The 16,654-nt window shown below is 40.2% G+C and overlaps 1 protein-coding gene across 4 annotated transcripts in view; it reads left to right on the top strand.

Annotated features, from left to right (window-relative positions):
* The window catches only part of UGT8 (UDP glycosyltransferase 8), a 45,201-nt gene extending 29,073 nt beyond the window's left edge, over positions 1–16,128 (top strand). For all 4 annotated transcript variants that reach the window (XM_087737060.1, XM_087737063.1, XM_087737062.1 and 1 more), the window contains exons 3-6: positions 7,680–7,822; positions 10,411–10,487; positions 11,974–12,193; positions 13,831–16,128. In XM_087737060.1, coding sequence (XP_087593186.1) covers positions 7,680–7,822; positions 10,411–10,487; positions 11,974–12,193; positions 13,831–14,194 — 804 coding nt within the window. In that variant the 3' untranslated portion in view covers positions 14,195–16,128. The remainder of the gene's footprint in view (positions 1–7,679; positions 7,823–10,410; positions 10,488–11,973; positions 12,194–13,830) is intronic.
* The last annotated feature ends 526 nt before the right edge of the window (positions 16,129–16,654 follow it).

Here is a 16,654-nt window from a genome sequence, read left to right as displayed (position 1 = left end):
ATCATTCAGATTATATGATAGGACCCTGTTTGTTCAGTGATAGTAATGGTCACATAATGGCATCTATATGACCTTTAAATGCCTGTGCTGAAACATTGTATTTTAGTAAAATTTGAAATGAGGTTAAAAATGTATTAATATAGCATTTAAATTTCACATGAGGGAAGTACTATTTAGAAAATGCCAGAGAAGTTAGGACACGAATAAAAATGGTCTGTGTACCTTTCTGTTTATTTATCAGTGAGTATCTCCTTTCTAAAGATCACTTCATCTGGCTTCTTATTTATTTATTTTGAAATAGATCTGGTTTTGTCCACTCTGAGCAGCATTTTGTAGTAGAAGTTGCATAGTATGCCTGTGCTCTCCATTGGGGAATGGTGGTTTGCAACCATATTCAAAGAAGAGACATTTGTGCTATTACACATTTGAATCGAGCAGCTGAACAGGGAAAGCTTCGGGTATTAAACCCGGTTATGTTTGTATTTGTGTACTTTGTTTATCTGAAACAAAGCTCAGTATTAGGCACCACTGGTTACTGCCAGCTGGGTCCTCACTCTATAGTCACAGCTGTGCATTTAGCATCTAAGCCTGCTAAGAATAGCTAATTAGAAAATCAAACAGAACAAAGCTCACTTAGTAGGGTTGGCACAATAGCATTCCTGTCTGAGAATGGTAAAAATTTATTTTTTTATTCCTCCTCCCCTCACACCTATAGTACAGCATAGGTCAATAAGTGCTTATTCTCCCTAAGCAAGCACAGGGAGAACCTTGGTAAAAGACCAGTACATGCTCAAAACCCTTCACTCTTCCGTAACGTAATGTCGCACAGAAATTGTTACTCGTAGGCAACCATACTTGGAAAAGAGAACAAGGCAAGGTTGTAGTGTCTGCTCCTGTGCAAAGCTTGCACTGCAATAAATACTACCCGTGTTGAAGATGAAGCCTGCTTAGGCAGCCTTTGAACAGTGTATATGACAAACTCAAGGCAGCATTTTAAAAGCAAGCATGCAACTTCTGAGAGGGGTGAAATGGCCACAAGGCCAGTCCCTTACCGTGCGGGAGCTCTCTGGCCGGGTAAGGAAGGGCATAGTAGCTGTCTGACTGCCTTTGCTTGATCTGTGCAAGTGCCATACCTCTGTGAGGCCTGTAAGTGCATTTAATTATTATTTATTAAGAGTTTAGAAAGCGCATCTGATGTGCAATGTGGTCGAAGACGAATCGGTACCTCCTCTGGGATTGGTGTGCCAGGATCAGTCAGTCAACATAAATGAAACTAGAGATTTGAATGAACAGGTAGGGAGCTTCAAAAGAAAGTTTATTGTTTCAGTCTCTTACTCTTCTACTATTTTGCCCAAAGAACATGTGTTTGCACAGAAGTTAACATGAAAACAGGCAGAGGCCTAATGGTTTGGCACAGTGTTGTAATTGAGTTTCCCTTAAGCATTTCATACCTTAGCATGTGTTAATTTTTTATCACTTAAGTGAAAATGGTAATTAATTAATGTCTGTATTAGGAGATATTTTGTTGGGGTTGTATATAAAGCTATAATTGGATGAAAACCAAAATTCAATTAGAAAATATAGTTCACAATTCAGTTCAGAAACTGAACATGTGCTATAGCAGACTTATAAGGTTTTCTGTCTTTCATGTGGCTAACCTCATCTGGGGTCATCCTGTGCCTGCTGAGGAGATGGGAGTGGGCAAGAAGAGGTGGGATGTGTCTAGGTGCAGGTGCTCAGACTTACCCTTTGGATGAGCCTCTCCACTGACTGTTGAGATAGCCTGGAGCAAACAGCTTCCCTCCCTCAGATCACTTTTGTGAATACCTCTCCAATCCCAGACTTTTCAGCTGTCTTTAAGTGTCTTAAAATTTGCCAAGTGTGCACCTGTGTATCTGGCTTAATACTTCAGTAATGTCAGCTTGTTTTCAGTGTGACCTTACGAAGAAGAATAATTACCTTTCTAATGCTTCTTCAACTACAAGTTATGTGAGTGCCTGATCTAAGTTTTTTTCGGAAATTCTGTTGAAAATTTTGCTTTCAAGTACATCAAGGCTTGGGAGTTGTAATTGTTTGAGGTTTGATTCCTGGTTTGGAAGGGGAAAGCCAAGGCAGTTTGTCAAGTTTGCAGGGTAGCCTCAGCGAAGCAACTGTTACCTGCTGGCTATGCTAGGACTTCAAGTAATTGGAGTTTTTCTTTGTACACAACAAAAACTGAAAATACTCATATTTGGAAAAAAGTGATCAGGTGCTCTGTTACAGTCACTGAAAGCGAACCATTTAAAGAAGTGCTTGTCACTACAATGTGTATGTAAAATCTGAATTTACTGCAAAAGTCAAAGGTGTTTCCTTCTTAATTCAGTGTTCAGTTAAGTTTGAAGGGTTTGATGAAGGCTCAATAATGCAGCTTGTCATGTAATAGCCCCCCTCCCCAGGCCGTTACTCTAGGTTTAGACATCAAACGGTGTAACTTCAAGTATTAAGTATCCTTTCCTTAGATTAAAAAAATCACACTGAATTTACAGTGAACCTGAACATCATTTAAACTGAGCAAAAGGAGTTGCTTTTCTGCTGCAAGTGAGGAGCTGTAAAATGCTGCCCCAACAGCTAATATGACCTTAATGAATAGAAAGGTAAGAAGGTGACTAAAGGCTAGATAGGCCGAAATTGTAGGCGAGCAAAATTGTCCTGTGGCATCAGTGTGTTCTCTTCCACAATTCAGGTTTTTTGAGAATTGCTCAAAGCCTCTGTTTTGCACTGCTTGTCCTGCATCCCAATCACTGGTGTGCTTCCTAATGTTTACTTTAGGAATGTATATGTGTTAAGTGACATACATAGCTATAGTAATCATGCTGAGGAAGTATTTAGCCTCTTTTATGTGCCAGGATCATAGCCTGCTTTTTATCTACTACGAGTATCACTTCTATACCTTGTGTGCAACATGAAGAACAGGAAGGTACAAGAAAATACTGAGCCTTTGTGCCATGGCCCTTTGTACCAGGGCATTCAGATCTGTCTTGCAACCAAAGACCTATGAATGCCACTCAGTTGGATTCAGTTTCACTACATCTTCAGTTTAAAAGTCTGTACTAAAAAGCTGTCGGGAGAAATAATTTCAGTGGGGGAAAAAAAGAACCTTTCGGTTGATTTTAAAATGCAACAGGCTGAGTTGAAATTCTTCTGATCTTCTCAAGGTTAGCACAGGACAGCTTTGACCCTGACTGTGTGAGGAATCAAAATCATATTCTTTCTAGTGTAGCATCCTAAAAGGAACCTCGAGGACAACTTCAGTTCCTTTTGCTTCTTTTGCTGGATTCGGGTTAGCCAAGTTGTTCTGTCTGAGCTAAGTCCCTGCCTGTTGCACTTGTGTTGATTGTTATGTACCTGTTGGATCAGAGCTGATTTGCCCCTGACCAACTCGGAGCGTGGCAAACCTCACTTCACTTGTCTCTTCCTTGTGTGGGCCTGTCTGTAGGGGAAGCATGCCTGACTTCTGAAGTTAATGAAAAGCTTTCCATGTAAACTTCTGTTGCTTGGATCCCAGTTTGAGAGCTTGTGAGCGTGCATTTGTGTATTGCCACACTTAGGAAGTGGGTAAGGAGAGGGAGCACTCGGATAATAAGCTTCAGATTAGACAAAACAGGTTTTATTCTGATTTTTTTTTGTGTAATCCCATTTCATATGGCAAACAAATTGCATCTTTTGAGCCTGATGGCAGGATCTGGTCTTGCCTGTCAAGATTTTAAGTTCCCCTTTGTACGTGCTATGTTCCACTGAAGCAGTGGGATTACCTTCAAAGGGAAGGGTTACAGAGGTTTGGCTATGAAATCAGCCGTCATAACATGAAGCAGGTTGCTTTGCTGTTGCACAACAAAAAAAATGCAAAAGCTTGTTTGTAGGGTGATTCTAATTCCATGGTATGTAGTAAAGTTCCTTTCTTTTTTTCCCTCTACATAAAATTCTAAGTACTTAATAGCTATTTGTTATTATACTTGGGGATTTTGAATACTATTTTAGAAATTCCATTATAAGGAGATATTTTATACCTCCTCTATATTTACATAATGATGTATAATGATTATTGTGTGAATACATCAGAGTTGTGAAGTCTCCCAGAATTTCTAATTAAGCCCGGAGCAGTAGCCTTGGGAGCCATTCCTCAGCTAGAACAGACTGATCAGAAACTGCGTGTCTGACCATGCGTAAGTAGTCATGGGTAGGACTTCCTGAGGCTGAATGAGAAATATTTGAGTAGTAGTGCCAGCTGTTCTGTTTTTGTCCTTACTAAAAAGCAAACACACTTCCAGCTGGACTTTGCCACTGATCACAACTGTTTGGGCCCTGCAGTTTAGCCAGTTTTCAGTCCCCCCTCACTGTCCATTTGTGTAGCTAGTACTTCACCAGTTGGTCTGTGAGGCTGTAGTGGGAGGTAAGAGGAAAGCCTTGCTCTGCTCAAGGTAAATAACATCCACTGCTCTCGCCTCATTCACTGAGGCAGTTTTCTCACTGTAGAAGGCTATCAGGTTGATCAAGCTGATTTTCCTTCCATAAATCTATGCTGACTGCTCCATTCATGTTGTCCTTAATATGCTTGGAAATGACCTCCGCAATTATTTGCTCCGTCACCTTCCAGGGATTAAGGTGAGGATGAGCAGCCCATTCCCTGGATCCTTCTTTGTGAAAATGCAAGTGGAAATTGATTTTTTTCTTTCCTTCCCCCGCCCCAGTCCACAGATACCTCGTCCAATTGGCCTGACCTTTCAAGATAGTGAAGAGTGGCCTTGCAGTGACACTGGCCAGCTCCTGGTCACCTACTGGCACTTCTGGGTGCATCCTATCAGGTCCCATATACCTGTGTGTGTTCAATTTATTTAAAAGTAGCCTAGCCTGCTCTTCCACTGAGGGTAGGTCTTCCTTGCTGCAGACTTTCCTTCTGGCGTGAGGGACCTGGGATTGCTGAAAGTCAGCCTTACCAGTAAAGGCTGAGTTGAAGAAAGCATTAAGTACCTTGCCCTTTACCATATTTTTTTGTCACCAGGTCTCCCTCCATCCAGGAGATGCTGCTGTTGTCTTCCTTGTCCTTTCGGTATCCTGAATTCCTCCATCTCATCGTCATTGCAGCCAAGGCTACCCTTAACCTTTGCATCCCAGACAAGGTCTTCCTTGTTTGCATGTACGAGGTCCAGCAGAGTTGGACATTCTCCTCTGGTTGGCTTCTTGTGCACCTGTGTCACGGAGTTGTCATCAAAAGGCACTCCAGAAACCTCCAGGTTTCTGCCCCCCCCAAGCAGGTATCAGGGTGGGTAAGTGGGTAAGTGCCCCTATGAAGACCAGAGCCTGTCAATGTTGGGCTTCTTCCAGTTGTTGGAAGGAAAACACCTTGTAACAGGTGACTTCGGCTCTCAGAATATAGCTTGATCGAATGTCACAAATGGGTGGAGAGCTGTCTTTTTTACAGCATGGTGCTTGATTGCTTTTCAGAATGGCTTGTCCTAGAGCCCGCAAAAGGTTATTTTCTATTTAGCTTTAAACAACAAATAGGAAATAGTTCAAGATGTGACTAGTTGAACCACTAAGTAAAAGTGACTATAATGTAATTACATTTGCAACGTGCCTTAGATCCTTAAGTAAAATTCAAGGACAAACTTTAAATCACAAAACCACTTGGAAACTTCCATGTCAGAAGTTCAGCTCATAATAAATGATTCAGCTTCAAGGCAGGTTGCAGACACTTCCCCTCATTTCTCTTCTTCCCCCTCTCTCCACAGACTTAGGAAAAAAAAAAAAAAAGGAAAAGAAAGTGCACTGGGAAAGGATGTAGAAAAATGAAAAAGTGTGGATTCTAGAGAAAATGGAAATCCCTTTTCCGCTGCATAGAGACCAGCGTACAGCCACCAGTGTAATGTGCAGGTCTTCGTTACGCCTGCTGTTTTTTGTGGTAGCTTTTGTGGTTTTGTGCTCAGATACGATAGCACAGCATGACTCTATTACTGTCTGGCCTGCTATTTATTACCAGGACAAGAGGCGCATTATGAACAGGGCTCTTAATTTGCCTTTTACTCATTTCCTATTGCTGTACTGGAGTTGAGCAGGCTTATGCTTAAATTTGGTGAGACCAGGATTAAACTGTATCCTGGGAAAGAGAAGTTATTCGTTGGCAGACTGACATATCTGTATGTCAGTGGTATAATTTTTCAGTTTCTGCTGCCAACAGTTGCATTGGAAAAATAGAATTTAAATCTAGCTTTCCAAAAGCAAAGGGTACACCAAGGCTTTTACCTTTTGCTTTTCCATCATTTCCCCCCCCAGCCACATGATGTTCTTGTGTCCAAGATTTGTTTAGCTGGCAGCTCTGCACTCTCTCATATGCTAGGATGTTTTTTCCCCCGACCCTGCAGAGCCCTGCTGTCTTGGTGGCAGTCGGTGGTGGCATCTGCTGGCTTGCCTTGTCATCAGTGACACCAACCCTGTTTCCACCAAGTCAGCCCCAGGGTTTGGATGTTGTGAGTCTCCTTTGCAACTTAACTGGGACTTGCCTGAAGCGTCAGCTGTGAAGGAATTACTTGTGGGTGGACCCAGGGCACTGAGGTGTTTAGTGTGGTGAAACCCTGGACCAGCTGTGGTTGTGCATGGGATGCTCCCACTGGTGACCAGGTGTGTGCTGAGCATCTCTTGGTGAAAGCCCCAAAGCCCTGTGCAGGGGACCTGACCTGGCTGCAGAAGAAGCGTTGCAGGGTGCCCTGCTGTAAAAGCTGCTGCCTCCAGACTTGAATCTCACAGTGTGGCTGTCGGGTTACCTCCAGGAGATTGATGTTCTGCTTTGAGTGCTTCAGAGCAGGGCAGTACTGCAGACCTCTGCTTTTGGCATCGTTGCCTTCCTTGCCTAGGTTAAGGCAGCCCTTGGATCAAGAGAGTCAGCAAAAATTGTGTTGCAAGAGACTTGATTTTGGAGTAATTACAGGAGGAGGATGAGCTTCAGGATGTAAAGGGCTTTGGCCTTTTAGACTTGTGTATTTTTAATGTAATACTGGTAACTTGCTGTGGAAGAGGCATGCAGTTAGGTCTAAGTAAGATAAAGTATATAGGTCCAAGAAAGAGGGACGTCCACCCTGTACTTGCCATACAGATGCAATGCTGTTCCTTGCTCCTTGAAATATTGGAGCAGTGGAAACAGTGTTTTTTGAAGCTCTGGCTTCTTTCAAGTTGTTTTTAGTGTTTTTATATAAATGAAAGAAAACCCACCCTTTTGAAGTACTCTCATTTTATTTAAGGCTAGAGATCACACAGCTGAGTCCCAGACTTCACTCATGTTTCCCGTGCTGTACTTCCAGGCAGATACTATGAGATAGCTATTTACATTTTGCTGAGTTGAAAATGTAACGTGTGAACATGTGAATGTGTGTCAACTGATCAGTTAAAGGGCAAATTGTCTTATGAAACTGATTGTTAATATGGAAGCTAAAACAAACCCAGAAGAATTTTGCTGTTCGTAGCCTGTACTGTGGATTCTGAATCATGGAGTCATTGTACTTGCTAACTTAAATGTTTGACTTTTGAAACTTGGCTTGTGAAGTAACATCAGGACCAACAACTGTTCTTCCTAAGCAATGTTTATTTAATCTGTTTTTGTGGTTTACCTATGCTTCTACAGTGCTCAGTATAAATTTTCCCTTTAACAGGATCTGCAGACGTGGGTGAATGGTGCTAATGAAAATGGCTTTGTCCTGGTCTCATTTGGAGCTGGAGTGAAATACCTGTCGGAAGATATAGCAAATAAGTTAGCACATGCTCTGGCGAGACTGCCTCAGAGAGTTATTTGGAGGTAAGTGCAATGATAGACGTACTTGGGGTGATTTGAAGCACGCTCATTTCCTATTGTGCCATCTTGATCTAGAGTTGCAGAAGCTGAAATTGAGACAGTCTGGGTGGCACAGAGGGCCTGACTCTCTTGAAAGATGCTCTTTGTGAAAAAGTTGCAGTCCCCTGGTAATAAGGAAGAACAATGACTTTTGTGGCAGAAGAAGGCATAGGTTATACTCCAATGCTGAGTTGATATCCCAGAAGGATTGGGGACAGTGAAAAGAGTCTGAGGTCATAACATCTGTGACATACTGTCACAATTTTTGATAAAGAAGCCACCACAGGGAGCAAGAATGACATCTTGCTGATTTAACCTTAGGTTTTCTTTCCTCTTTATCTTTCTTTTTCCTCTCTTTTTTGGACTCCTTCTCCTCTTTTATCTGTAAATATAGACTTTCGTAATTGCTCTTCTCACTTGTCTTTATCTGTGAGGAATTGGAGGAAGAAAAATCTGTGGGAATAAAAATCAGTAATAAGCTTTCTTGCCTCAAAACATCTTGAGTGGCTCTCTGAACTTACTGTGAAAATCCAAGAACTGTTAAGTCAGCTCTGCTTCACATGGAGCTTCACTCTGGAATAAAATTGAGAGGAGTTCATGTGAACCATTGGTTTCCAAATAATCAGTGTCTTACAATTTATGATTGCTGCACTTTTGGAGTTGTGTTAGCAGCCTATTTAGCATCCTGTTCCTCGCTGTCTCTCAGGGACTGTTTTCATTGCTGTGTGTAATTAGTGAACCCCACTAATGAACAGCAAAATGGAAATTCTTCAGGCTGTGGCACAGAACCTTTGGTAGTTTTAGTAAAGATCTCATCAGTTTTTCTTTGGGGTAGAGCTGCTATATGTTTGTTTCTTATGAAGCCTGCAACACTACTCGGCTTGTAATTAATTATTAGTCCTGGTTGATCTTGCTGCGCTTTTTTTTTTTTTGTTTTAACCTTTTATCACGTTTTTCCCTGGAATGGTTTTCTGTAGGAAGCATCCACTTTCTGTAGTAAATAAAGAAATTCTAATGGATTTTTCTTGGGGATAACTTCTTTAATGCAAAAGCAACAATTTCAGTTGAAGCCTTCTTTTAAAATTTTTACTTTTCCTCAGTAGTATTTCCTTACCAGTGTGCTTTTGTTATGGTGTGGTTTTTTTTGTTCTGGTTTTGTTATCGGCAATCTATCTGCTGAATGGCTTTTTGGATAAGGGAACCCAACTGCTGTTTCTTTCCATCATGATTTATGGAATGGGAAGGTGTCCCTGGGACTAGGTGTAAGACATGGTCTTTGGGAGAGCTGAGCCAAGGGGCTTTCAGTCACCTCAGTGGGAATTTGAGATCCATAATTAAATACCTAAATATGAAATTGAGTCCAACTTTACTTTGATTTTTTTTTGTTCTTCAGATCATTGACGTATGGTCTGTGTTGGACGCAGGTGGTTTTTATACTAGATATTTCTGAAAATGAGAAAGGTAGTGCTGCTTGGCAGTCTTATATCACTGCCAAATCAAGAAAAGCTTTGTAGTTCTCTATATACTTCTGATTATGGAGATTAGAGCCAAAACCAGTAACAGTTTATTTGCTTTTATATAAGTTGGCATAAGTAACATAGGCTTTTTTCAATGTCTAGAATGTACAAGCCAGTTGTAAAGATGTATGGCTTGCTTAATTGGGAATATGTAGGTGATTCTTTATGAAGTTATCGTTCTAATGCTCCCTAATAAACAACTTAAAAATATTCTGGTTGATAGAGCTATCACAAAACAGTAGTCACTGGTAATTTTTTTCCCCTGTTTCTTTTCTGTTTAGAATATATTTAACTTCCTATATTAATGGCATATAACATTAATATGTAAATCAGTTTGTACTTTGAGCCTTTATGGGCTAAACTGTTCCGGCAACCTCAGGTGAGAAAGACATAGCCATTGGGTTTCAGGCAGCTGAGCAAGTAAGAAAAATACACTTGTCTGAGTCAGATCCTAAACTTTTCATCAATAGCTTCTTGCCTCCATTAGCTGAGCTGTCAGCCTTTCCCTTCCTGGTATTAGTAACTCCTTTTAAAATAAGACGGTGTCAATTAGCAAGAGCTACAGGAGACTGGCCAACTGAAAGGGAATGCCTAGTGTTGATGGTAGGGATTATTATCAGTGTGCTGATGGGATGTTCTTGGTGGAGTTATTTATCTAGTACCAGCCAGAGTTTTCAGTAAAGCAAAGGGCTTGGAGCCATAGGGAGGTTATAAAACCTCCTGCTGGTCAGTGGTAAGAGCTATATGTGCTTTGAGAAGGAACTACGTTGCCATTATGTTAACAGAAAACACTGCATTTAAGGCCAGGTTGCAAGGAAACCGAATGATGAAAACATGCAGTTGGAAGTTACTAGCTATTTACAGCATTTTGGTTGAGCCTGTTTTGTTTTCTTGTAATAGTGAGGAAACAGTATCCCCATGTAACTGAAGATCTGCTTAGGGCTCATGGATCACTTGGTTTGATTTTCTGGTTTGAGTTTATTGATTTTTGGAGGTCTTGATGATAACTCAGCTTCAATTTGATTTTTATTTTAGGTTTTCAGGAAACAAACCAAGGAATTTAGGCAACAATACGAAGCTTATAGAATGGTTACCACAGAATGACCTCCTTGGTGAGTATCTACTTTGATCATATATCACTTGTTCTCACTCAAGTTCAGGTTGCTCTTCCAACCATATTCTACTGAATTAGCAGTCGCTGTACATCTAGGATAATTTCTGTAATGGAAGTCATAGAACAAGAATATAGAATTGGTCAGAATTTCAAGATGATGAAATCAAACACCTTTCTGATATTAATTATCTATCCCTGGTACTAATGCCATATTTTCCTTAAGTTAATTGTGTGGAGAAGGACATAGTTATTCCAGAGACTATTTGGCCTAATAAATGGGGAAATTTTTTGTCAAGTGTCTTCTATACCATGGGAGCTATACAGTTTGAGGAAAAAACAATTATTAAAGATAAATAAGTAGGAATTTTCTTGAATCTGCTGTTTTAGAGAACTGATGACTCTAACTGTTAATTTTTCTGTTATGAGAAAGCATGGCATGGTGTTCACTGGTCAAGAGTCATGAAACTTGAGCATACAAAACTTGTTCACAGTGCATCCAAAAAAGTCTTAGGGCTCTGTACATACTGCTGAACACATACGTATTTATTTTTTTCTTCAAAGAAAGCTCTAACAGAACTTGGGCATGCGTTGCAAGCTGATGGCCTTTCTGTTTAACCTGAGGTCCTCCAGGTTCTCAGGTGCAGAGATGAAACTTGATATTCTTCCATCTTTTGGTAAAGACTGTGTTAGAGTCTATGTTGTTTTTTTTCCCTTCCTTCCCTGTTGAAGGGTGGCTGAATATATTGCAGATCCGAGGAGCCAGAGAATATTTATGGTTGTCTCTGGGATACCTGGATGTTTGTGTTTGCAGAACAGTTCCAGTGCTATAATGAGTGCTGATGAATGTGTTAAGCATGTGTATGCATCAGCATGTGCGCGTGTCAGCTGGAGTATTTATCATAGTGTACTGATTAGACAAATTACTTTTAAACCGGGTAGATTTGTTTTGGTTACTGAATTGCTCTGAGGCAGTCTCATTTTTCCACTACATAAGGTTGTTATCATTATTGTCAGATCTTGGTAGCCTGAAGTAAGGCATGTGAAGCTTTAGAGAGAATGTAACATTAGTTGTCCTGTCATTAAATAGCTTGTATTTCATATGAATAATGAGGAAAAACACTCTCCCTGGCTCATTTGTACTGCTAAACTGGTTGTAGTCACCACCTGCAGCTACTCAGGAGTAAACAATGTATATTAATTACTCTAACAAACTTTACACAACTTGTGTACATGAGAATTATCTTTGCAATTGGCTGTTTTCTCTCTCTTAGTGTATAAGGAAATCATCTAATGCATGTGAAATTTCAGTGAAGTGGGTTTAATGAGGAGAACTTCAGAACAAGTTGCATTCATTTTTGCCTTCCTGAATTGCAGCCGTAGAAACATGGTGATGAATGTGTTGTGTACCCAGGTGCTTTGGTAACTTTACATTAGGGAGATGTAAATACATATTTTTTTTATCTTCATGCCTCTTCTGTTTTCAGGTCATTCTAACATTAAAGCTTTTCTTAGTCACGGAGGTTTGAACAGCATTTTTGAAACCATGTACCATGGGGTCCCGGTGGTGGGGATTCCACTTTTTGGAGACCATTATGATACTATGACTCGTGTGCAGGCCAAAGGCATGGGAATATTGTTGAACTGGAAGACCGTCACTGAGAGTGAATTGTATGAAGCCCTAGTAAAAGTTATTAATGATCCCAGGTATGGAATGAGTGATTGTTTCTTGCTTTTATTTTAAGTTATTGTTATGAGATAAATAGGCATATACAGAACCTTTGTGCAAGGGGAAAAAAAAAGCATGTTGGGATTTATTTGCGTGTACAGTTGGGGCAAGTCTTCGGATGGTTGTCCCATTTCACAAGATTACTCAATTGATAATGCTTCTGTATAGATGCTAAGCTTGTTGCTCACTGTACCGAAACTCAATTGTGTCATTTGCTTTTTGTGACAGTTGCCACGTGAAGGGCAGAAAGGTTACAGAAACAACCCTGTCCTGATTTATTCCTTGTTGCAGACCAATGTTTCTTTTTGTGTGTCTTGATTACTCCATACTTAGTCGTCTGTTGTGCTGCCTAAGGGGCCTGGAGCAAAATACACCTATATGATGGTAGGGTGGCATGTTTGGATTGTAGCTAAAAATATGGAGGTATTAAAAAAAGTGACGCTTTTCTAAAGTCCCATGATTTGATTAAAAAAAAATCTTCCTGTTCTGGCCAGTAGTACTTCTCTTAAGGTCGGGAAGGTCATTTGTGTTGGTTGCAATGACAATATTCTAACAGATTATTATCAATATGAGGACTCCAGTCTGTTTTTTTTGTGAATTCCGCCACTCAGGTGGAATAAGTAAAAGCCTGTGAACTTGGTTTCATAACTCTTTTTTTAATAACAGCAAACAAATTTGCTCAGGGATATTAGTGTGAGGAGAGTCACTTTACAAGTTTGTGCCGAACTGTTGTGTGTTACACATCTGTGATGTTCAGACCATCTCCAGATTAAAAATAATGACGTGTTAGCTGATGGTTTATTGTATTGGGCTAACCGCCGTTTTGGAGTACAGTGCTGACAATGCTTCTTGCTTTCATGGGAGCAAAGTCTTTAAGCGACATTTGCCTTGGGAAAGGAGAAACCTGTAAGGAGCGAGCAGCAGAACCGCACCGAAGGGGAATGTTGCTAAAGGGATCTCGATAACATCTGTTGCATCACCTTTCTCTTGTGCAATTATCCTTAGTAGAAAGGCAAATCCTGCACAAATAACCTGTTGACCCCGCAGCTGCGGTGAGTGGGGAGAGAAGGAATTTGACCTGATGGGCTGCTGGGGACAGCCTGTTGAGAAAAAGTTTTAGGCTGAATTCTAGACCCAAGTAGAAATAGTCTATTGCGCAATCAAAACCGAGTTTCTTGCTTTGTTCTGTGTTTCTCTAATTCAATTGCACAATAACATAAGCAAGTGGTGTGTTAGGTTATGTTGCCACTTTACAGTGGAAAGGACAAATGTGCCTTGCTCAATAGGGTTCAGTTTTGGATTAGATAAGACGCCCCTCTGGCAGCAGGTCAGCTTAGCTCTTCATAGCTTTGCTGGAGGGCAGATTTCTGCCTTTAGTCACGCACAGGTCTGCTTTTCTAGTCATCCTTCATCAACAAGCTGTAAGGGCTAATTTCAAGACATTATCTGCCATGTTTAGCCCTCTGTATGCCGGTGGCTGCGAGAGTCCTGCAGTAATATGCTGTTTGATCTGAAGAGGCTTAAGTATATTTATGTGTTTGCAGGCTTGCATTGCTCAGAGTGTGCTGACGATTTTCCCTTTCTTCTCTTTTCGTTCTCTTTTTCTTCCCCGCAGCTACCGGCAGCGGGCCCAGAGGCTGTCTGAGATTCACAAAGACCAACCTGGTCATCCTGTTAACCGAACTGTGTACTGGATTAATTACATCCTCCGTCATAACGGAGCCCAACATCTACGTGCCGCTGTTTACAGCATCTCTTTATATCAGTATTTCTTACTGGATATTGCCTTTGTTGTATTAGTGGGTGCTGCCTTACTTTATTATATTTTGGCCAGGATAACAAAACTTATCCGCAAACAAAGCAAACACCTTTGGTCAAATGATGAACATAGCGCTGTTAATGGACATTACCAGAATGGGATACCAAATGGCAAGTATAGAAGAAATGGCCATATTAAGCATGAAAAAAAGGTGAAATGAGCCAACTGCCCCATGTAAAGTAGTAATGAATCAGATCAGTAATCGAATTTTATCGCTGTAACTTAGTCTAACTACTACTTAAAACCTCAATAAGCAGTTCTAACACTCCCCTCAGTATGTAATATTATGTGACAAAATTCTACGGAACTAAGAAAAGTCTTTAAAAAAAAAAAAAGGCAAGCACAACCTAAAATGGAAAATATTTTATTCTTAATACTGATGCAGAGAGGTTATTTTGGCACTGAAGTTTTTAGAAGCCTTAATTCTCTGAAGTTACACAATGACCGTATTTATGAATTTTCACTTTTTAAAAGTTAAATGAGTGTCCCGAATGAGGAGAGGTTTCTTTTTATTTGCAGAGGTTTTTTCTTTTTATTTTCTTATTTTAATATATCCATCTTTTAGCTGAGAGAACTTTAGTGCTAGCTCTGTTTCTTTTGTTGAAGGTTCAACACGTTGTGTAAGAATGCTGTTTAAAAAATATTTTTTCCCAGTCTTTGTGCAAGAAATAGCAAGTTGTGGACTGAGAACACAGACATAAAAAACGTAAAATGAGCACTGAAGAAAAATGGCAAAAATATGTACTCCTTTTACTGATAAGCTGCATGACTCTTATGCTCACTACCAGTACTTTGGAGGAAAGGGTCTTGAGCAGGTCGACAATATGTCTTAATTTTTAATTTATATGAAATTTTATTTGTTGCCTTACTCTGCATATATAATTTCTGCCATGAAAATATTAGGGACTTCTGTTTCAGTTTAAAATGTGGCTGTGTGGGACTTAGATTTGCATAATTAAGAAAAATAAATGAAACAAACAACAACAAAAAAAAGAAAATCTAGCCCTGTGCTTAATGCAGAAGGTTTTGTAATGGCCCAGAGCGGTGCAGAATCAAACCACTATTTGGGGTTTGTTTAAAAACCAACCAACCAACCAGCCCCCCACCCTAAAGTTGAATGTCTTTCCTATTAATTCTCATTATTATTAAGTTCCTTCTAAATCGCTACGTTGTAGATGTTCTCTTTCAATGGTTGTATCTGGAAAAATACTACCTTCTATTAGTCTGGGCCACGCAATCCATGTTTCGCGTAGTTGCCAATACAAATTCTCTGATGTGGGACGGGAGGCTGCTCTCCGGGTGGGCGACCAGCCTTCCTCCCCAGGTCTGATGGGACGCGGCGGGTGAAGCCTGGCCACCCGAGCGCGAGGTTTGCAGAGGTGGTCGTCTTCCCCCTTCTCCTGCTACGGCCCCTCCCTGCAACAATCTCTTTCAATCATTGTTGCCCACATGGGACGCTGGCGGTGGTGTGCACCGAGGGCGGGGATGCAGGGCGCTGGGCATAAAATCATAACTGCCCTGCGGAACCAGAGTTGGCAACTATGAGTTTATCTCCATGTCATTCTGTTTACTTGGAATTTGCACTACACACGTTGTGAGTGTATGCTTTATTTATTTGTTGTTTGAAATCCCATGCCTGAAAGAGAAAGGAAAGAAACCCATTCACCTAGTGTTGTTCACTAACATGGGAAGAGTTGTGATGATTACAGGATGCTGAGATCATCTTCATACACAGTGATGCAATATTTCACTATCATTCCATCAGGAGCCTCTATCCTATAGCAATAAATAACAGTACAGATATGTTTCTAATATACAGTACAGCTACTTGTACTGCTTTCTGAATACTTGAAGAAAATGGTATTATAAATAAGCGTATTAGCTATACCTTTTTACAATCTTGCAGTTCGTGGCAACTAAAGGAGCACACAGAGGCGATGAATGGTGGGATGGTAACAAGATTTCGAGTGTATGAATGACTTGGTTTAAATGATTTTTTTGGCATTGAAGAAGGTACAAAAGCACTGACCGGATGATTAAGCATAATTTAATCTCCACTGTGATAAAACTTAAGCAATAAACATGGATTTAATAGAGAAATTCTGTTGTTGGAAGTACATTTTTATTCAAATAGTGCTGTTTATTTTCAAGTACCCAGTGTGTGTGTGTATATAAATGGATGCTTATTAGGATGCACAAATTCTTTCTCCTCAGTATATATCATGATGCATTATATGTATTTCAAATCAATTACTATTATATTTTGTGAATGTGGATCTACTTCCTGTAGGAGTGTTGAATCAATTGAAAGATGGAATGCTTAACCAGATTTCTTTTTTATGGCTGTTAAAATTTTTCAGAGTTTATGCAAACGTTCCTGGTAAAGTGTGGGGTTTTTGGCATGTGTGAAGTTATGTCTATTTCCTAGAAAGCAAAACCAAAAGATTTTTCACAGTGATATTAGATGATTGATTCCCAAACAGTCTCTTTAGATATAAACATGACTCAATTCAATTGCAAAAAGAGGAAGTTGCTGCATTATTAATTGTATTACCAAACTTCTACGTGGGTCTGATCCACCTGAACTATAGAAATACTTGTTTTGTTCAAAGTTACTTTC

The sequence above is a fragment of the Nipponia nippon genome, unplaced genomic scaffold, assembly GCF_047370975.1.
Source record: "Nipponia nippon isolate SJK-2023a ecotype South Korea unplaced genomic scaffold, ASM4737097v1 scaffold_6, whole genome shotgun sequence".
Classification (NCBI taxonomy): domain Eukaryota; kingdom Metazoa; phylum Chordata; class Aves; order Pelecaniformes; family Threskiornithidae; genus Nipponia; species Nipponia nippon.
Note: the sequence above shows the minus strand (reverse complement) of the source record. Positions and strands in the feature narration are given on the sequence as shown.